The sequence below is a fragment of the Lonchura striata genome, chromosome 4, assembly GCF_050655825.1.
Source record: "Lonchura striata isolate lonStrDom1 chromosome 4, ASM5065582v1, whole genome shotgun sequence".
Classification (NCBI taxonomy): Eukaryota; Metazoa; Chordata; class Aves; order Passeriformes; family Estrildidae; genus Lonchura; species Lonchura striata.
In genome coordinates, this window is record NC_140706.1 from 7,166,557 (window position 1) to 7,188,662 (window position 22,106).

Below are 22,106 nucleotides of genomic sequence, written 5' to 3' on the forward strand. Positions count from 1 at the left end.
GCTGAAGGCTAAAATAGCAGCTGTTACAGTAACTTGCTGGATCAAAATAAAACCTTATCAACTCACTCAGAAGCTAGAGGAATAATTCTTGCAGGAATGTTTTTTTAAGGACTGTATATTTAGCTGCTTAAATTGGTCTTAATGAAGACATATTAATGGTCACATACCTAACTATGTGAATTTCTAACGCGAGACCAAATGGCATTGGAAATCTTTCCCTCCAGAGAGCAATAATGCAGAATAAGTAACTGCTGGGGGCAAAGATGTTTTGACCTCAGACCACAACATTTTTTAGATTAAAAGTTCATTTCCTAAACAGTTCAATATTGCTTTGAATAACTGTTGTGAATATTATCTTTCGGTTCCACTCTTTTTCAGTCTCTGCTTTCTATTCGTCAAGATGACAAAGTAATTTGCCCAAGAACCAAAGAAGTCTTCAACTTCTCACAAGCTGAGAAAGTCTACATCATGTAGGTCTGTAAAACACACGAAGTGCCGCTGGAATTTTGACACGGTGTATCTTGGCATACCCCGTAAAGGGGGGGGCCTTAATGTGTGGCGAAGAAGCAAAAGCTGCCACCTTGGGGAGCAGACCTGTCGGTGGCATTATTGTTTCTTGCGACCAAAGATCAATGAGCAACAATAAACACTCTTGAAAGGAAAAAAAGAAAAAGAAAAAAAAAAAAAAAAAAGAGAGAGCAATTATGACTTAAGTTTGTACTTGAATAAAAACCACAAAAACAAATTTTGATTGTTAAGGTTTTGTAACATAAGGTCAAAAATTGGACTCTTCTCAAAGAAAAGTACTTTCATCTTCTAAAGGATAGCTTTCTTTAAAGATGGACACTTGCACTGGGGGAAAAGTTACAACAGATTTGAAATTAAATCCATTTTTCTTCCCTCTTTTTCACAATTGTCCAAGACCCTTTTGTTATCAAAGATCTCAGTACTACCAACGTGTTCTCCTTTAAGCTCCTCTTTGCCTTCTTTATGATCCTCTGGTGAAGTAATCCTGAACATGAATGATGTAACTTATTTCCATGGGAAGATATTTTTGATGTCTTTGACACAAGGTGGCTTCTCTGGAGGATCAAGTAGGGACTGTTTCAAGGAGTATGAAGTCTTTTTCCAAACCCAAATATTTTAAGGAGGTTGCATAAGTATCAAGAAGAACAGAGAACATTTCAGGCAAAATCCAATGCTTGTTTAAATGTTCTTTTTCCAGTCTACCATAGTGTTAAAGTCCTTCTAAAGTTATTAGTTATGTGCATAAGGTTCAATATGAAATCATTAGTGCTACTGCCTTATTTCTTGCTTTGAGAATGTACTCACATGACAATGAGCTGGTATTCTTAAGTGTTGGGCGAAGTTTCTGAAGATGCCTTGCAGGATGATTACATAATTTTAGGGTCTAAATAGTATTCATTACTGAAACTAATAGTTCAATTTTAACAACTGCAGAACACATCCTTATGACTTTTCAAAAGAATTAAACCATTGTAGTTTAAACAAAACCATATTGTAGAGGTTTGTATTTAGCGCTTATTTTTGCATGTTGATGTTGATTAGCTAATAAAAGATTGTAAATGTAAGACATGTTAATAAAAATTGTTTTCCATTTCTTGATTATATAAAATTAGAAAGCTGTTTTGTGTTTAAATGTAAAAAGAATTAACTCTCAGTGGCCTCTCTTCAAAGGAGTGGAACTTCCATGTGTTGGTTTTCAGTGTTCTGCAAGATTTAAAAGAAAAAGAAGAAAACTAATAACACACATGCATACAAAAAAACAAACCAAAAAAACCCCAAAATTCCCCAGCAAACCAAAAAAATGCCACACAGCAACCATAAATGTCATTCTTCGGAGCATTTCAGTCAAATAAGTGTTTTTGGTTTAAACTTTTCGTATATGAACAGTATACCCCAGGGTTTTTCTGTCTCTTCCTAGAACACTGCCTCATGTCCTAGAGCCTTCCTGTTAATAAAATGGTGTGGGTGATGTTAGGTGTGAGTTTTTCATGCTTTAAAGAGTGCTAACAAAGCACAAAGACCACAACTTGTTTTCATGTTTAACACTTAAAGGTCACAGATATTGCTAAACTGCTGGTACTAGGCACTGTGAAACTGTAAATACATGGGATTTCCAGGGAGCTGTGTCTGAAAAGGTTCCATTTTCAGTAGGCATCAATTGCTGATGCTTCAGCACAGGTGTGTCTGGACCACTGCAGAGCTGCCAGCTTGCCATGGGCCAGTGCTCTGCACTCACTGCTGGAAAGGAAAGGTCTGTTTTCTGGGCATTTTCTGAAGTGGCAAATGTAATGATTCCTGAGAACAAATGCAGTGTACCAAGAGTAACGGGAGGCAGAGAGACCTTAGGTTAGTAACTGGAGTAATTTGCTTTCAGTTATGCAGTAACTGCTCTCATTCTTTCTCCTGTGGCAAGAGTCGGAGCACCCTCAACTCAAAAGGAGGAGGATGTCACCCTGAGGAGCAGTGTTACTCAAACCCACGTGGAACAGTGGGAGTGAGTGGGAACCTCTCTTTCTTTGGGCCTCTGTTTACACCATCATTGCAGAAGGGCAAGCATAGCTTTGAGTATGGCAACCTTACTTTTCCTTATTTTACAGAAATGCATAAAAGACCAAAGCAGCAATGAAGCAGTAGATTTCTGTTGGACCTGAGGGAATGTGTGGTAAATACACAATTGTAGGGCATGAAAATTGTTGCTTTTTCTTCTCTTAAATACCAGTTAGAGCTATGGTTTCCTGAGACCAGCCTTATTTGATTTCTGTGACCTGAGTACAGTGGTGGAGAAACCCACACTCTCCAGGAAAACCTAGTTTGGGATGGGAGGAGAAGAGAACAGCTGTCCTACAAGGAGGGCCTCTGTTTCTGGGAGGTGTGATTGCAGAGGGCCAGGTGCCAGCCAACATGAGGACTCAGTCCCTGATGGTGTGTTACAAGGGAGGGTTCCAGAAGGAGCGTAGGGGAGCTTCAGCTGTTTGTTAGCTCCGATTGCTCACTTTGGAAATCTGCAGTCACACAACCCATTCTGTCTGCAGCAAGGCCTGTGTGCCACAGGCAGCTGCAGCCTCCTGAGCTGCTGGGCTGCTTGCTCTGCCGTGGCTCTGGAAGCCTTCAGCTGTATGAGGGTCAGAAATGGTGGCAGTCTGCTCTGCTTTGGTGCAGAGCAGCTTGGAGCTCTGGTTTGCATTCCCTGCCTGCTCAGTGCAGCCTTGAGCTCCCAATCCAACAGAGGTGTTGGTTCACAGCTCATCTCACAGGTGACCCCAGACATCAAACCAAGAGCAGCAGGTGACTCAGAGTAAGTATAAAGTTAGTTGAGGTGGTAGAAGCTTTCTAGTAAAGCAAAGACACTTTCTTCTCAAGATCTGGCTGAGCTGGAAATGAACACTATCCTTCACTGGGATGTCTTTTCAGTCCTACCAGGCAGCTTAACGAGGCTCTGGATTTTGGTTGTGGTGTTCCTGTTTGAAGGCAGCAGTTTGTCCCAGTTGTGATCAGAACATGTTACTCCGATTCCCACAGTTACACCAAGGATGAGAATTGCCTTAACCTTCTGTTTGTTGTGGTCCAAAGCCCTCTTAATGCTGAAGGTTTTCCAGTATTGCAAAAGAGAGATACTGCTAACTCTTCACAGTGCCCTGGGCTTTTTGGTACCTGTTCCAGCTTCCATTATCTTCCAGGCTGAGAAGGGTTCAGGATGCTGGGGTCACAACATTTTGTAGGTAGGAGATAGCAAAGCTGATACCAAACTCAGGCAAAACGTTTTTCTTGCAAGCTTTAAAGACTCATGAAGTGGTCAGGGTTTGGGGTTTTTTTTAATGTAAGCATGGCCTTTTCTACTTAGTAATGAAACTACTTGGAGGGGGGAGGAAAAAAGAAGAAAAGAATATATTATTTGGGACAGGAAGAATGATAAAATTACAGCTGGAAATCTGCCAGAAAGAAGCTTTTGAACATGCATAATGGACCATTGTTCAGAAAAAAAAAAAAAAGGAATACTCTGACTTGCTTTTTTTTCAGCCTCAGGTAGCCTGAGCAGAGGGTGTTGGGAAGCACACTAAACACTTTTATTGAGGGTCCTTTGAGACCCACACTGTGACAATGTGCACTGGGCATCTTGTTGCACAATAGAGGTCACTTGATACAACTAAATGAGTATTTAAAACTTTTCCATCCTGCATTTTCATGTTCCATAATGAGGTATTCTGAACACCAAATAAAGCCCAGCCCAGATTCACATGATAATTGGTCATGTCTGATCTTCATCTCATCCTTGAACAGATAAACTCATTTCCAATATTTTCTCCCAGTCACTGAATCTATTCCTTGTATGATGATGGGGGAGATGAGATACTCACCAGGATCTCCCTGCCAAGAGATTCAGTGTCTTGTTGGTTCTGTAGCATGCATCAGACACACTGAAAGGCAGCATTTTTCTTAATTCAGTCATTTATTTTAAAGACTTAGCCCTCTTAGCTAAGCTCTGAGAAGTTGTCAGGAGCTCAACTTTTAGAAGGAGATGTAGGATGGGCAGAGCAGGACAGCAGGATTTCTTAACTCTTTACTACACATCCTCTTAGAACCAGGTAGGTTCTGTATGTAGAAGTATCTGGCACAGTCAGGGGCAAAAAATTTACAATCAAGGCCAGCAAGAGGGAGCAAGTTACAGCTCAGTTACTGTTGGATGTGAGGGCTTTTGTGAGAAGTAGTGTGAGAACTAGGTAGTGAAAAAAAGTCCTAAGAGATGTAGTCCTGATCTCAGTTTGAACTGAAATTCCAAAACTGTACATGGGAGTTCTTAATATCAAAAATGAAAGTAGTCCTCATTGCTAGCTGGCCACAAGTTGATTTCACTGAGGCTCTCACAGTTGTCAATCAGGTATTTTTGACTACATTTTCCTATTTGATTCATGGCTATTTGATCATGTTACAATTCTGAGAGATCTGTATGCTAAGCCAGAGGAAATCAACTGTAGGATAAGTAGCACCACAAGAAGAACAATAGGAAATAGTAGAACAAGAAACAGAAAGGACTGCTGAACAAGAAAAGCTGTTTGGTTTGACTCATCAAAAATGAGATCAAGCATCAGAGTAGAGTTAAGAAATGTTATCAGCCAGCTACCTTTCAAAGAGATTAAAATAACTGAAGGTTTTAAAAGTGAAAGAAAAAATTAACATGGAATTAATGTGTGACAGAGATCCAGACTTTGTTACAAAACTGCACCCAGCACCTTGCTGCCTGCTCCTAATAAAAATGGGAATGTGCGACATCGGTGGGCAGCATGGAGAGGGAGATGCACCAAGGAAACCAGAAAATAACAATAACCAGAAATAGCAACATGGAAGAGAAAAAGACTGTGACTGTTACAGAAACCAAGTGATCAGTCTCCTGGGATTGTTAATTGTTCAGCTCTAATGGAAAGAAGCTGCTCTAGTATCCAGTCTGGGAATCGTATCACGTAGATCAGAATGGTTTGGGTTGGAAGCAACCTTGCAGATCATCTCATTCCAACCCCCTGCCATGGGCAGGGACACTTCTACTATCCCAGGTTGCTCCAAACCCTGCCCAACCTGGCCTTGGACACTGCCAGGGAAAGGGCAGCCGCAGGTTCTCTGGGCACCTGTGCCAGGGCCTCCCCACCTTCACAGCAAAGAATTTCTTCCCTATATCCAATCTAACCCTGCCCTCTGCCGGTTTGAAGCCAGTGCCCCTTGTCACTCCATGGCCTTGTCAAAAGTCCTTGTAACCCCTTTAGATTCTAGAAGGTGCTGGAAGGTCTCCCCAAAGCCTTCTGCAAGCTGAGCACCCCCAGCTGTCTCAGCCTGTCCCCACAGCAGAGGGGCTCCAGCCCTCTGATCACCTTTGTGGCCCCCTCTGGACTCGCTCCAGCAGGTTCAGATCCTTCTGGTGCTGGGGCTGCAGAGGGGTCTGGTGCTGCTGCGCTGGCAGCTGGAACGCTCCTGGGTGTTCAGGCCATGTCTCTTACACTGCAGCTGGAGTAGAGAAATCATTGAGGTGTTCAGTTTCCCGAACTAAAATGGAAAACTAAAGCTGGTTAAGTGGGGGATAACATCTGTACCTACTCCTTTGACACTATTTCCTATCCCCATAAGGTAAAATTTTATGTTGTGCATTTAAGGAAATAGTTATACCTACCCCACAGAGCAGAGGAGCAAATTTTCCCAGGGACATATCTGTATTCCCAGCCAGGACTTTTTCCTGACAGAGCCAGAAGGAAGAATGAGGAGAAAACTATTATAAGGTCTATTCACTTCAGGACAAAAAGATCTTTAACTAACTTAAATATTTTGTTCCCCACCCATGGAGATGGAGATGGAGATTATAGACAAATTCCCCAAAAGAAAATAAACAGATAATAAACCAAGATACAATTTTCTTTTCTTTCTTTGCAAACTACAGCAAGACAAATTGCTCAGATGAGCCAGGAGCAGAGCTATGGAAAGTTCTTCAGGGTGCCCGTGCGTGCCCTTTATGGAGATGTCTCCTCTTTCAAGTAGCAGCTTTAGGGATGCAAACCAGAGAAATATTTTATTAGAGACTGGAAGGGACAGGGGGAAATTTATCTTAGAGAAGCTTAAGTTGCCCTGGATACAGTCATTAAGGAAAACCTTGTATTAATTCCTGCCATGCAGGGCATCATCCTGGCATCATGCTGTTATGCCCAGTGAACACCTCCACTGGAACCAGCTCTGTGCCCTACTGGCAGAACTGCTCTGGGACAGCAGAAACCCAACAGGCAGCATTTGAACCCCTGGCTGCTTGTTGCTGGCCCCTCTCCTTTTGAGGTGGCTCCTCAGAGGCAGCTGATTTGATCAGTGCTATGGGAGAAGAGGCTCTTTCTCCATGAGGATTGTGACACGATTTTCTGTTTTAAACCCTGCACCCTCAAGTCGCTGTCTCATTGTCCTGCTTCTCCGCGCACAGGAGTTCATGGAATTGTTTGTTCCAATTTGTGGCCATAAGCAACATCACTTTACAGGGCTGACTTCCACCATAGGAAATGCAGAACTCAGGCTGGGTGGTGGGGGATGCACCAGGGGAGCATTGCTGTGGGTGGCTGCTGGAGCGAGGGAAGCAGCAGCAGCAGCATCTTGTGCTGTGTGTGCCAGCTGCAGACACCTGAGCAGAATGGAGAGGTCTGCGATGGAGGGGAGGGACACCCCCAGCTCTGATCAGCTGAGTGCAGTGTCACATGCCTGTCTCAGGAGTATTCCAGCCTGCTTCCTGGCTCTTTCCTGGAGTTGGCATGAGGCTTGAGCCAAACAGGCTTGGAGGCTGTAAGTGGAACTTGTCCTCAGGGCATTTGAACTTGTCCCTCCTCTGGGTACAGAAGGTGCCTGGAGCAGCTGTGCTGCCAACCTTTGTGTGTGGGAGCTGAGCCACGGCCAGCTCCAGGAGGAACAACCCTGGAAGGGGACAAATACCAGTGAGTGAGTGATTCTATCTTATCAGACGGTCAGACAGGAAAGAATAGATGAGAATTGATGCTGCTGATGCAAATCTGCTGGCTCTTCTTTTCCAGCAGCACTTTGCAAATGTTGATCTCAGATGTACATACCCTCTGATGATCCAGGCTTTGTGGCATCTGTTTTCTTTGAATGTCACTGTCATCCATTGCCAGCTATCTGGCTTCACTGCTGCATTATCCTACTTCAAAAAACAGTAAATAAACAGGGTGCTGGTGTTATAGGACAGCTAATGATTCAGTTTAGCTGCCAGGTACAGAGAAAAGCACAGAGGCTACAGCTGAATTGCTGGTTTGCTCTTTCAGTGAGTAACAGATCTTCTTTGACACATCTAATTTTTATAATAATTGAAAAGAACATCACCTAGCCTGTTAAGATAAAAATTATCCTGCCCTTGGACAAAACATACTCCCTGTGTCTCTGGAACCTTCTTCTGAGGAGGTAAAATTAAGAATTCCTCACTGAAGTAAGATTAGCAGCTGCCACATCCAGAAATACCTCCCTTATTCTAAACCAATTAGCAAAGGATAATGACTGCTTTCTTTGTACTGGGAAGCCATAAATAACATCACCTGTGATCTCTGCATGCTGGAGTAAATTTTTATCTGAATGAAGTGTTTGGCTTAATTCTTTCCCTCTACATCTTGTATTTCCAAGAACACAATGACAAGAACTCAGAGTGCTGGTGTCAATTTTGTCTTGGCCAAAGAAGCCAAGAATCTTTGGGCCAGAGAACCTAACACTGAAACTTTGGATGGTTATTTGGAAATAACACCTCAAGGTATAGGTGAAGATCTTGCTCAGGTGAAGAGGTACTAGAAAATATAGGCAAAAATATGAAGTCTCATAGAACAAGTTTCTGGAATGTTCTAAAACTTTGTGCAAATCCCACTATTTACACCAGTATGGATCAGTCCTGTTAAAATACCAAAGATTAAAAATGCCAACTCACAGCTTCATCTGCTCCAAGCAGTTAGAGGGGCTGCTCCCACCATTAGAGGAACCTTCCTATAACCCTTCTTTGTCCTTAGGTAATTGAGTCCTGAAATTTGGAACATTCTTGAGAACTTCCAGTAGTCACTTTTAAATCAAGGATGCTTCAAAGAGACATCATATCCTTTTCATTATGCTCTACCTGCTAAACACTCTCCCTCTCTGTGCTGTCCCCTCTCCAGCATCCACTGATAACTCCACGAGTCAACAGAATAGTTACTGTCTGAGTCACCAGGATTTTCATGTCCTGCCATCTCTGTTTTGTGTAAAAAGTCTTCCTTGTAATGTAATGCCTTCCAAAAGAGCCAGTGGCAACAGATCTCCAGTGTCCTGATTTTGGATGTCGAGTCTCAAATAATTTACAATCCAGGGCTGTTTGGTTCAAGCACATCTGTCAGAAAAACATCATCATGACACAGAGAATCTGTTTCCTCACTGGTAAAATATGTGCCTGGTTTCCAGTTTGAATTCATCTTTTGTTCCTTGTGTTTTTCACTGCTATACTCAGAATCACTTAATGTGATATTTTTCCCTGAAGATAATTTTATTTTATGAACAAGTTACCCAGCAATACTTGAAACTGATTTAAATCTTTACTAGTAGGCACTATTGCAACTATCTCTTTTCTGCTGTTTGTTCTTGTACCCTTCCTATATGTCACAGAATTTTTTAAAGAACTTTACAAAATGCATATTATTTTAGTATTTGCTGTGCTGTTTACATATTTTACAGAGCTTAAACTACTTAGTGCTTTTTGTTATTGCTCTGAAGCTGTTTAACCCTGCTGTTCCCACAGTGTGATTCTGTATAATCAAGGCATATTTGAAATTTGCTTATGGTTCTGAAATAGCAACAACTGCTGCTTTTCTATGCAGCAAATACAGAACATGGATTGACATTAAATATTCCTGTGCAGTTCAAGATCTGTGATACTTTTGAAGAAACAATGCAGTGTATTTCTGCATCAGATAGATTTTGTTCCCTAAGGTTTTTATTGTACCGTTTAAAACAGAGTCCAAGCCGTGATAGAAGCATTTGGATGTGAGAGAAACCATAGTGATTGCAGATAATTTGGATTCCTTGTTAGTAGCAAGCAAAGTTACACTGTGTTTGACACATGCAATGGAGCCTCTCAGCACTCCCATCAATTCCTCTGCAGCCACTTTAACCAAGCTGTGGTTATGGTGCCCAGGGCAGTGTTCTGGCAGCTCCGTTGTGATTTCAGTTCACCAGCCCCAGCCTTTCAAGGCAGAGTCACTTCTCTGACAGGAACAGGTTTTACAGTTATAAAAAGAAGGGAAAATAATTTTTTTCAGCAGCTTTTTAGTGCAATCAAGCTTTTTCCATTGATTTCTTAACAAGCTCAAATATCTTCCATAATGATTTTTTTAAATGGCTTTAGAATTTGGGGAGGAGGGGATATTTTTGTTGGTTTGTTTTGGGGGGTGGTTAGAGGTTGGTTTTATTTGTTTTAGGTGAGAATTTTTGTGTGTGCATGTGCATGTGTATTTAGAAAAAAGGCAGTGTACCACTAGGCAATTTTAATGCTTCTGTATTTTTCTGTTTCTATATTTTGGTTTATTCAATTAATTTAACTCTACAAGCACATTCAAGCTTGTAGAGGTGAATTAATTAGATTATTATTATTGACTATTTAATTATTTAATTATTAATTATTGAATTAAAATTCTATTAATTTACCTCTACAGGCACATTTCTTGGAAAATGCCCCCACCTTCAGTGCTTTCTCAGAGACATGTTCTCTTTTAAAAAATTGTTCCTATGATATGATACACAGGAATGGTTTGTTCAAACAAAATCTCCTCTTTTGCCTACTTTATTGTCAGACTTTGATGATGTTTAAAGGTTCAAATCTGTTTCAGGATTTATTCCAGGCTTGGAAACAGTGTGGCTTTACATAGGGATGGAAGATGCAACAGAATATGGGAAAAAGGGTTGAGAGTGGGGCTCTTAAGAGACATTATATATATGTATGTGTGTGTGTGTGTGTGTGTGTGTGTGTGTGTGTGTGTGTGTGTGTGTATGTATGCATATGTGAGTGTAGGTATCTACACATAAATGTAACATTTACGTTTCTGTCACATGTGGCCTTGATAATGCTGGGTTAATGGCTGGACTTGATGCTCTTGGGGATCCTTTCCTACATAAATGATTCCATGACTTTTCCAGGTGACCCCGAAGGTTTTGGCACATCCACCCCACTGCCACAGGCTGCTGCTTCAAAGCCTCTAAGCTCAAATCCTACAGTTTAAAAACAAAATCTCTCGCTGACAGCGTACAGGATTCGTAGCTGACGCTGCAAACATCGAGCAGGATTTCCAAGGCGAGGCTTTCCCCCAGGAAGAGCGGTCTCAGCCCCAGCCTTTCCCGGCTGGACGGGCTCCAGGTGTTCCTGCATTGCCACCTGCTGGGGGCTGCGCCCAGGGCAGCGCCGGCGGGGACACGGGGACATCCCGCACCCGGCAGCCGCTCCTGCAGGAGCCTCCAGTGGTGCCCCCGCGTGTGGCTTGACGCCGGCAGAAATGCCCCGGGCTGCTCCTGGAAGGGGAAATAAATCCAGTTTATGGTGTGTGCAATTCACTAGGCACACTTGTGGCGAAGAGTGACAAGGTTCACAGCTTTATAATGTCAATTTTTACTGTTATCTGCAAATAAACTCTTCTTAAAAGGACATTATGCTTCTGTATAAATTTAATTTTTATTCCCATTTGAAAATACACTTATCTGAAAAAAAAGTATTTCTCATAGTTCTGTGAGCTTAACTAATAATATTTTTTCCCTAAAAAAAAGACATAGCTTTAGGGTTTTTTCTTTTTTTGGGGGGGTTTTGGTTGGTTTTGTTTGTTTGGGTATTTTGGGGGTTATTAAATAAATAAAACACTTTCTAAATAAATGGAGAACTTTTTCCCTCAGCAGGCAGGAGGCCGTGTCTCTCAGGGGCTGTGCCTCTCGTGGCCATGCAGGAATGCAGTGACAAAGGCAGTGACAGTATTTTCTGTGGTTTCAGCTGAGCAGAGGCTCTCACAGTCCCCCAGCTCAGACCAGTGCTGGCAGTGCAGTTTCCTTTGCTATCCCTATAAATAGACCTTGAAACTGCTGCCTGCCAGTTTTGTTTACATTTCAAAAAAATAAACCCCATACTTGACTAGAATTCAGGTTCCATCACCTGGAGCAGAACTGGATGTCAAGGATATAAAGAGAATTTTTTGTACAGCTTACCGAGAAGTGTTCACCACAAATACTGCTTTTTCAGTATTTGGTAGAATTTTACCGCTATGACTTGTGCAAAGAGGAAAAGCAGGAATCATTCAGTTAAGAGGCTTTTTAGCACTCAGGTGAGACAAACTGAAACACAGGATAGGAGTGGCTGCATGAGCAACACCCTGCAGGAGGTGCTGCTGCTCAAGGGATGTGCTGCCTGTACCTGCAAGTCTTATTGCAAGCTATACTGAGGTTTAATTGCCAAAAAAAAATTAAAAAAAAAAATAATAAAGTGAACCGTTTAGGATTCCTAGCAGCAAGCACAAAATATAAAAGAATGTTGGTCAGTAGAACTGTTGTGACCTGTGACAGCTGTGTTGTGACCTCGCTGCAGAAATTGAGAGTATGTAAAGGGGTCCAAATACATGAAATAATAATAAATATTTTCCTGTTCTGTTTCAACTTAAGTATTGAGCCACAGAAGTGCAACACATCTCCTTAAAAGCATAAACAGCTGCAGACATAAGACTTGCTACCTCCTGCTCTTCAAGAGACTTTCTTCTTCCTTTTAGTTGTACATCAACATTATTTCCCTCTCAGACTGTGGTCTATACACTCTATTTTTGTCCCACCTACCTTGTAATCTCCTCGAGCCAGGGACTTTCCTCCTGCCTGCAAAAGCTGACCTGTATAAGTAATCTCTTCATGGAGACAAGACATCCTTTTATCATAACAGTAAAAGAAATTTTCCCTGGCAAAGCTCCTTTTGATCCATGAGGCTTTCTTGCTCACTGCAAATAGAAGATGTTGGAAATGCTGAACAGGGCTGAAGGCTGAGAGCAGGCTCCTTTGGGCACTGTGCTGGTGCTGGGGGCCAGTGGATTTAGAGGGATGGTGAGGACTCACTGCTGTGAGCCAGGGACTGCAGTGGCACTGTGGGTCCAAGCTGCCTGGTGCTTCAGCAGGACAGAGGATCCTGCAGAGCAAAGCCCAGAGCAGACAGTGCCTGTGCAGTGAGACACACACAGGCCCAGCACCCATCCCTGTCTGAAACGGCAGCAGCAGCTCCTCTTCAGGAATGGGCTTCACTCCCCTTGAACTGGAGGCAGCTCTGCAGCTTTCAGCAGCTTCAGAGCAGTTCTCTCCTTTCCACATCCTTGGTAAAAAAAAGAGAAAAGGAATTCATTTGGTATCTGAGCCACAGCTCCATGCAGAAGAAAGCCCCATGCAGAAGAAAGCGTTTCTCCATTTGGAGAAAGCAGCTTGAGTGACTGCAGCTCACAGCCTAAGGCTGTGCAAGGATGGGTCAGCTCAGGCATCCATCAGGCTGAAGGAGCTTCTCAACAGCACCATCAATGTCAATGTGACACCCAAACCAGTCTCTGCAGGCTGCCTAAGGATTTTCTGCTAACACCAAGTGTCTGAAAGCAGTATTTACACACCCAGGAAAGTGTCATTTCTGTCTCTGTGTGATTTAGATTCAGAGGGTCTTCATGAAGAATTTGGACTGGGTTTCCTCTTTGGTAGCCTTTGGGGCCTTCTTTCCCTCTGCAGTCTCCTTTTATACATGTTAACAACCTTCAAGCTGCTCCTTTCCTGCACAGAGTCCTGCCTTAAAGGCTGATATTGCCCTGACCCCCAAAGACACCCCTGTGCACTGCAGTGTGTTAGTTTATTTTGGGTGCATTCATGTACAAATATTAACTCCTGATGTGGATATATATTGTCTAACACAGAAAAATGCTCATTTAGCTCCACTTTGAGACTGCACAGATATTCCAGTGAAGAAAAAACCATTTACCTTCATTGATACTAATCAACTGTGTCCACATTGTTGTGCACTTTCAGGAATTGCTGTAGGATCATTTTGAAAAATTATTCTAGACATGAGTACAAGCTATGTGTAGGAAGGTGCTCTTTGATTTGTGGTGGTTCTCCTACAGCTATTGCTGCTCCATCCAATTTACAAATGGATATTTAATTAGTGATCTAGACCACCCAGAGCAGGTTCACTCATCTCCTTCTATACCAGAATTATTAAATGTTACAGTAGGCTGAAATGTTGTCACAGTCACTATTTCACATAATCAGAGGAGGTCACCAAGCACCTTTGGCCTTGCATTATTGATGGTTTAATGAATAGGCTATTTCCCCTTTGAGAACATCTGTTTAAATATACTCTTTACCCCTTACAAGGTAGCTCAGAGCTCTGAAATATCTGTCACTCTTTTGCTCAACTCAAACTGCTGGTTCAGCATCTATGCCACTCACATAGGTCATTTTCTTTACAACCCAATTGGCACAAACTCTGTGACAATTTAATGTAAGTGTTTATCATGTTTCTTTATCTTCAGACCTGAAATGAAAGTTATTTTAGCTCCAAATTATTTGTAGGGAAGCCTTTCTTTGCCAAAGTTCCATTTTGGCAGGGGAAGAAATCCTCCTTTTTAATTTCATGTCATTAAGCTGAATACAGCTATCTTAAAAGTTATGGGGGGTTTATTTTTGACTGACATTCTCTTTTATTGCAAAGCTGGAAAACAACCCTTGGCAAAGAATCATCTAGTAAAAAGGCAGAACTGACTCTTGCTGAGATGTTTCTTTTATATAAAAAACTAAACCAGATAATTTAGCATTGCACAAAGTCTGAAATAATCCTTCCTAGAGCCAGTAGTTTTACCTTTTAAATTTGTGATGGAATAAATGGTTCTTAAGTGTAAGAACACCCAGACCCAAATAATTGTCAGTGGACAAAATTCTGAAGATTTTCTTTGCCTATGTGTTTAGCCAAAGGTACTGGACCAACTGAGGATGACCTCTGATGGACCAGCTAGTCCTGTGTGGAGATACCTTCCTGCAGGAGAACATTCCCATTGCAAAGGGCTCCTGCCAATGAGGACATTGGGTATTCTGGAGTGGTGGTGGACAAGACAGAGTTTCTGGAAGAGTCTGTGCTCCTGCAAGGTGTCGCTCACCTCAGAGCACTCACAAAGTGTCACCACGTTGCTCTTGCTGATGTCTCAGTACAGGTGTAAGAAATGCAACTCCTTGATTCAACAATCCCCATAACATCAAGCTACAGACCCAGGATTTGCTGAAACCAGGTGTAAACAAAAAAAATAAAATTGAACTCTAAGGCTCTGAAGGGATATCAGCTGATGTTCAGCCCTGCCTCTGCACTCCACATGTTCTGTGTTCCTCTCTGTGGAACAGCCCAGACCAGCTGGGGAAAATCAATGCAGGTGCAGAAGTTTGTGACTTTTGCAGCTGAATGCATTTTTTACTGTTCAGGCTCTCTTCAGCCTTTTATCAGGCTGGTCCAGATGAAGAGAATATGGAAATGATTGAATGGTGGATATTTGCCACGTTCATTAAAAGTAGAAGGGAAAAGGAGACTCAGCAACTTAAGCCAACACAATTTTATGTAATTGTCTTTGAATTTGACAAATAAATAAATAAACAGCCTCGCTCTCATTGGGATTTGCCTAAGGGACTATCATGAATGAGTTATACAACTCATCACTCATTCATTCATTCATCAACTGATTCTTTGCAAAACCATATGGCGCCTTGCAAGGATTTCGTTAAACATTATGCAAAAGTATGAAATCACTGCCTTTGTAGATGCTAAGTCTGTTGCTTGAGGCTCTTTTTGAAATTCTGTTTCCAGATAGCACAGCAATGCTCCTTTTGCAAGTCATACCCTAACAGAAAGCAGTTGTTCTGGCACTTTCAATCAAATGGAGAAAAGAAATAGAAAAAAACAGTGAAAAAAGAGTAAACTGATCTAAACCTTACAGACGAGCTGTGCCACCCTGAGTGACTTTCACATGGAAATTCACTGTGCTTGATGGAAGGCAATGGTGAAAGGATAAACATTATTAAAATTAGGATGTCACTGGATTCATGTATAGAGTCAGAAATATCAGAGCCACTGCAAAATGTATGTATTCATTTCCTGCAGTAAATGTGGTTGAAGACACAAGTCCATTTCTAGTGAAAATTGTTCAATGCCATCTTTGCTGACCACAGGAGCCAGCAGACACAGCTGCAACGCCAACCCACAGAAACCCCTTCCAACACGTGCCTGAACCGTGGATTAATGGAAATACCTGTCAATTATCCTCAAACGGGAACAGATATTTTAGACGTCTTCCCTCTTTAGGATGCTCGAAGCGGGCACCTGCTAGGTGTTGTTCATGAAGCAGCGCTTTCAGCGCGGGGGCGTGCAGGCCCGCAGTCCCGCCAGGCTCGCACGGACCCTCCCGTGCCCGCAGCCCCGGCTCGGGCCCCTCACAGGAAGGGCCCCGAGGCGCCGGGGCCGCGCGGAGATGGGGACGGAGCCGCGGGAGGGTTTGAGCCTGCGAGCTGCGGTGAGGGCGGCTGAGGCTCCGGGGAGGCTCCCGGATCTCTGCATTCCCTGCCGGGGGCTGCAGGCCGGGAGGGATCGGGCTCTGCTGCCCCGCGAACAGCCGCGGGACCGGACGGGCAGCTCGGAGGCGGGAGGTTGAGGTCGGGCATGAGGAGGAATTTCTTCACAGAAAGCGCGATTGCGCCTTGGGACGGGCTGCCCAGCCCCTGCAGGTGTTTAAGGAAAGGCTGAGGCGGTGGTGTTTGGTTCTGTCGATGATCTCGGGGGTGTCACTGACGCTGCTCGCCCCTCGGGGCGGGTTCAACACAACAACCCCTCAGACAAAACCCGGGCGCGGCGCCTTTAAGGCTTCCCCCGCCCTCCCCCGGCCGCGCTTCCGCGTGCCGGCCCGTCACGTGGGCGGGGGAGATGGTAGGTGCCGAGGAGGGGGGAGGAAGGTACCACCCGCGGCGGGGCGGGGGGAGCAGCAGCCCAAAGGGGCGGGGCTCACACAGGGGGCGCGGCTCATTGTGGGTGTGGCTCGTTGTGGGCGTGGATATACGAGGGCGTGTTCACCCTGAGGGGCGGGGCCTGTGCAAGCGCCGGGGCCGTGTAAGGGGCGTGGTTTAATCGGGGGCGGGGCCTGCGCAAGCGCCGGGCCGTGTAAGGGGCGTGGTTTAATCGGGGGCGGGGCCTGCGCCAGCGCCGGGCCGTGTAAGGGGCGTGGCTTCCTCGGGGCGGGGCCCCGCTGAGGGCCGGAAGATGGCGCCGCCCAGCCGCGGCCGGGCCCGTCGGCGCTGGTGCTGCCCGGCCGGGGCTCCCCCGGCTTGAGGGACCTTCGGGGCGGGTGTCCCGGCAGCTCCGGTGCCTCGCTGCCGGCAGAGATGGACCAGCGCCTGGCTGAGCTGGTGGAGGAGCTCACCACCTCGGGGGAGCCGCGGCTGGAGCCCGGCAGGATGAAGGAGCTGAAGAAGATCTGCAAGTACGGCCGGAGGGAGGGACAGAGCCGGGCCCCGCTGTTGTCCCCAGATCGGCAGTCCCGGACAGAACCGCCCCGAGCGCTGTTCTGGGCCCTGCTGTGGGGACTGGGTGCTGCCGGCACAGAAGCTGTTCGCTTAAAATTTAAAATAAATTACATCCCCGAGCTGACGTTTGTACGTGCTGAGCGTCTTTTTAAATATCCCCCCCTCGTTGTTCTTGGTTTTCCCCGCGCTCAGGTCGTCGGAGGAGCAGGTGAGCCAGGCGTACCACCTGCTGCTGACGCGGCTGCAGGAGGAGCACGCCGAGATGCGCTTCTCCGCCTTCCAGGTGGTGCAGGAGCTCTTCGCCAGGTCCCACCACTTCAGGACGCTGCTTATCGCCAACTTCCAGGGGTTCCTGGAGCTCACGGTGGGCATAGACCACGAGCAGCCGCTTCCCCCGCCCAAGGAGGTGGCGCAGAAGCTGAGGAGAGCGGCCATCAAGGCAGTGCAAGAGTGGCATGAGAAATACGGGGAGGCCTACAAGCAGCTTTCCCTGGGATACCACTTCCTAAAGCAGAACAAGAAGGTACTCTGCGTTTTTTACTCCACTCTGTGGTATTAGGTGGTGAACACCAGGTGATGTTCAAAGTAAGGAAACCAATAAATATTTAAAAAATAATAAAAAAAAAGCTGTGGGAAACAACATTGCCTGTATGAGGCCTCCTGTTGAGCATGGCCTTTGGAAAACAAAGGCTTTCTGTGTCATCTTGCAGTACTGTAGGTTTTTAAAACTCTGGTCTTGTACTGATGGCTGTGCTCTGCCTTTTTCAGGGTGCACGTACTGCTCACCAGCTGGCTTTCCCCCACTGATTCCTGACTGCAGCCCCAAGGTTTAGCTCTTTTGGGAAGGGCAGTAATGGTCATGCATTCAACTGAGGATAAACACCTATTATATCCTTCTATAGCCACTTTAAACTAGCTTGATTTCTATACTGAGCTGCCCAGTTCTAGGTCCCCTTTGCTCTACAGCTTTGCAGGTGTAGGTGCCTGCCACCCTCAGCTGCAGTGTTACTGTGCCAAAAAAGAGGCTTTATGAAAGAGAAATGGCATGTAAAGCTTAGCTTTCAATGTCACTTCAAGTTACTGTGTTTGAAACATTCTGCTGCTTTAGTCTGTCTTCTGAGGTGCAGCAGTAAAACTTGGAGCACTATTCTAGCATTCATATTACCTACAGTGATAATAACAGGCTTTCAGTAAACACACTGATTTGCTTTCTCTTCAGAAAGACAGATTCTGATTCCTAACAGCAGATGAAAAGCTTTTGTGATATGTGAAGTATTTTTGTTGTTCTGGTTCCACAGTAAGCTAATGGTGTTCCCTACTGAACTGTGCTGTGCTGGTTTTTAATACAAATTTTGGCATCTGCTCACAAAAGATTATTTGGATTGAATTATCCTTTCTTATCTTGTTTAAGAAAAGAAGAAAACTAAATGACAGTGACGACAAGAAGTGCAAGAGTGAGACAAGGGGGCTTTAACACATAATACAGTTTCACCCAGTTGAACCCAAGTGTACAACAGCTCTGCTCCTGTGGTCTGTGCCTGCTTCCCTGTAACAACTGGAGAATCCCTCTCCAGGTTTTGGTACAAGCTGTTCTATTTTCTGGAGCAGCTGGATTTGAGCTTCTCTACAAGCATAAATATCAATAGAAGCAATCTCAGGTAGTTTGGTAACTCTTGTACTCAAAGACTTGATATGAGCTAACTGGTCTTTTGCCAGCTTAGTGCTTGAGGTGTGAGAAGCAACCAAAAGTTTTGAGGAGGCATTTGCTTCTTTTTTTTGTAGTAAAATACATCATTGTTGAGTTTTACTGGTTGGGCCCAGTGGCATGGGGCAACTTGGGTGGAGTTTTATCTCTGTGTGTGGTCCGTAGTTGGGTTTTGGTTGGGTTTTTCTTAATGATCACCAGAATCACTTTATAAATAGTCAGAGTATGATAGCTGCTGCAGTCAGAGTATGATAGCTGCTGCTCTTTCAGGGTGTAAAGCTAGAAAGCTCCCTACTTTTTTAGTGTTAGTAGGTCGGTAGTAGGGGGTACCAAGTAGGTGCCTCTATAAATGTTTGACTTCAAGAACAAATAATGCTTCAGTATACTTGAAAGTAATTGTTTTCAAACTCCCATCTCAAAGTTTAAAAGAAGAAGAAAGAGGAAAAATATTTCACATATTTCCAAATGTTTGCATATTTGGGTATGTGACTTGTATTATCTTTGTATCTGAGGAATGCATGGATGGAATTACAGAACAGGATTTCAAACAGACCTACTCAGAGTATAGTACTGCTGTATCCCAATATTTTCACAAAAGTTTCAGTAATTGTCTCAGCCTGCTGCTTGGCATCCTTTCAGTTGAGCAGATTTTTGCTGTTCAGACATCCATACTTGCAGACCAGCAATAAAAGGCTTTCTACTCCTTTTGGTACAGAGAATGGGGAAGAATGGGAAGATGATTCCCCTGTAGGTAATCTGGCATGAGGCAGAAGTTGTGCTTTAGGAAGCTGTAGCTGGGCAGGTTTTCTGTGCAGTCCAGTCTGTCTGCCAGCAAATGTTGGCTGCAGATCCTGGGTTCTGTATCTTCGTTCTGCTTTTGTGGGCAGAGTTGCTCTTTGGGTGGATCTGTTTCTCCCAGTTCTCTGTGGGGAGCTATGCAAACCTGTAGGAAAATCAGGTCCTGAAAACCAAGAAAGCTCACTTTGGTGATCCACATGATGCAGTAGATGGTGAAACCAGATCTTTTCCCTACCACCCTTCTGCCCACCCATTCCCTACTGAAAAACCAGGTTGGTGAGCGTGCCTGTTTCCTAAACTAGACCCTCTGTGCCAGTTTCTCTGACAACTGTTAGATTCAAACATTTGTGTGACTCCAAAACTTTGTTGTAGGTTGTTGAGAGCTACTAGTGGATGTTGACATGCTTGCTCATGTAGCAGTGGCAAGAATGACAAACCTTCAGTGAGTGCTTGTGGTGGAGACATTGCAAGAGAGTCTGTGGGCTGCAGAATCAGCAAAGTGCAGGCTTACTCAGCATTGTCTGTCTGGCAGTTTATAAAAGTTATGTGGTAGGAAATTATGTGTTTTAATGCAAAAGGGTTTCCTTCTGCATTAATGCAATCAAGCCTGCCTTCTTTAAAACAGGAGTGAAAATTCTAAGACCAAACAAAACAAAAAAACCCCAAAATATTGCTAATATTTTAAGAAACAGTGTTTTGAGTTGTTCAGATTAATGTTTATAATTCAGCCATATGGAAGTGAGACTAAATGTTTTTCCCTCAATATCAAAATCCAGTCATGTAATTGTAAAATCACAAATTAGGTATTTGTTAAAAAGTTTGAAGGTCTTCTCTTTTATTTCCCTTTCTTACAAAGTTATAGATATATATACACACATATACACTATATACTATATACACTATATAGTTACAGTGCTTACAAATTTTCCTAAATTGACATGGTGTGATGTTTTAATGTAATCTTAATATCTACCCTGCATAGTCTCTTCCTGCTCATTCTCCCTAACTCCTTGTCTCCAGTGCTGTGACAGAAATCTCCCAAAGCCCTGTTTGTTCCTGCATTCTGGATGTGAAAATCTAAGGGATTTGTTTTTCTACCTAATCTAAGGGGTTTGTTTTTCTACCTTATGATTTTCTTTTGAAAGCCATTGATTCTCAACAGTCCTTTATTAGTAGGAGTAGAAACTCCATTCACAATTGCTGCAGTTATTGATTCAAGGGGGAGAAGAGATAAAAGGAAATGCTGCTGAGCTTCTGGCTGATGTTACAGGATTTTTCACCACAGATAAGGATCTTAGGAAATGGATTTTCTATATATTTCTTACAAGGAATGTTACACTTTTTTCTTAATTTCCTCCTTAGGTGGATTTTCAAGATGTGCATGCCAGAACGGTGGCTGAAAGGAGGAGAGAAGAGGAGAAGCAAAAACGACTGGAGAACATTTACAAAGAAAAAGTCAAAAGAACTGAAAAAGAAATGGAAGGTTGGTTGCTTTGGTTCTTTAAGTGCATTTATTTTTGTTTGGTTTTTTGTTTGTTTTTAAAGCAACCTTATTTTAAGGTTACATAAAATGATTTCTGAGACTAGCTTCAGTTAGTAGCTGACAACAGAAAGCAGAAATACTGCATTTGTTGGAGCTCAATCCTCCCTTTCTCTCACCTAAAGAATATCAGGGGAAAGAAGTGACTGTTATATATATAAGTTCAGTAGGAAGAGATGGAAAAGAAAGAAAATGTAATCAAGTAAATATTTGGTGTCTAATTCAGTAAAGTATGAGTGCATCACCCCAAGTAAATGAATCTTGAGACTTTTTGGAGCTAGTGACTTAATTTCTGTTAGTCACAGACTTTCCAATACTGTTTTGGCCTATGGCATTACTTACATTATATATACAATTATTGTGGTGCAGAAATACAGGCAATGCTCTGCACAGGAATCGTGGATGCAGTGTAGGATAACTGTGAGAAGTGTCACAGTGCAGCTAGAAAATGTAACTGGGACACGAGTCTCTGAGCAATATGTGCATAGCAGACAGATTTCTGTCACCCCAAAGAACACCAGAGATACTATGTACATTATGCTGCAGATATAAAGGGTTGTTTAATTAAATTACTTTGGTGTATGTAATGCATGCATAATGTACATAGCATACATTCATGGCTATTCCTACACACAGCTATAAAATTCATGGCTGTAAAATAATACCCACCAATATCACTAAGAATATCTCATTGAGCCTTGTTTTCCTTCAAATTCTATGAAGCACTTGAGTCATTATTACATAGTGAAATTTTAGAGAGGATAAGGAGGAGCCCTGATTGTACATGCCTGGCTCAGGAAATTTTAGATTTCCTGCTTAGGGATTGTCACTTTTATAAGGACAATTTCTGCAGAAGAGGAAGATCTGTATGGCTCAGTTGTCACTGGAGAAATGGATTCCCCCTTTGGCAGTCATATTTGCTTTGTACCTCTGTGTCTGCTCTGGAGACATTAACATTTT

The 22,106-nt window shown here is 43.5% G+C and overlaps 2 protein-coding genes and 1 long non-coding RNA gene across 18 annotated transcripts in view; 2 read left to right on the forward strand and 1 right to left on the reverse strand.

The window, feature by feature from the left end:
- Positions 1–1,636, forward strand: part of MAEA (macrophage erythroblast attacher, E3 ubiquitin ligase) — a 48,945-nt gene extending 47,309 nt beyond the window's left edge. For all 14 annotated transcript variants that reach the window (XM_021535685.4, XM_085577564.1, XM_085577562.1 and 11 more), the window contains one exon: positions 379–1,636. In XM_021535685.4, the coding sequence (XP_021391360.1) occupies positions 379–474 (96 nt within the window). In that variant the 3' untranslated portion in view covers positions 475–1,636. The remainder of the gene's footprint in view (positions 1–378) is intronic.
- LOC146767512 (uncharacterized) lies at positions 568–16,734 on the reverse strand. 3 transcript variants are annotated; one of them, XR_014954633.1, is made up of 3 exons: positions 15,840–16,644; positions 7,605–12,883; positions 568–7,452 (listed from the first exon to the last, which is right to left on the reverse strand). It is a non-coding gene; the product is annotated as an uncharacterized LOC146767512 (long non-coding RNA). The 3 variants fall into 3 exon arrangements; XR_014954634.1 differs by having other exon boundaries at positions 568–11,064; positions 12,364–12,883; positions 15,840–16,637; XR_014954632.1 differs by having other exon boundaries at positions 568–12,883; positions 15,840–16,734.
- Positions 16,735–16,812: 78 nt separating this feature from the next.
- Positions 16,813–22,106, forward strand: part of UVSSA (UV stimulated scaffold protein A) — a 44,679-nt gene continuing 39,385 nt past the window's right edge. Inside the window, exons 1-3 of the mRNA XM_021535681.3 lie at positions 16,813–17,060; positions 17,296–17,626; positions 20,969–21,089. Of these exons, the coding sequence (XP_021391356.2) occupies positions 16,963–17,060; positions 17,296–17,626; positions 20,969–21,089 (550 nt within the window). The 5' untranslated portion in view covers positions 16,813–16,962. The remainder of the gene's footprint in view (positions 17,061–17,295; positions 17,627–20,968; positions 21,090–22,106) is intronic.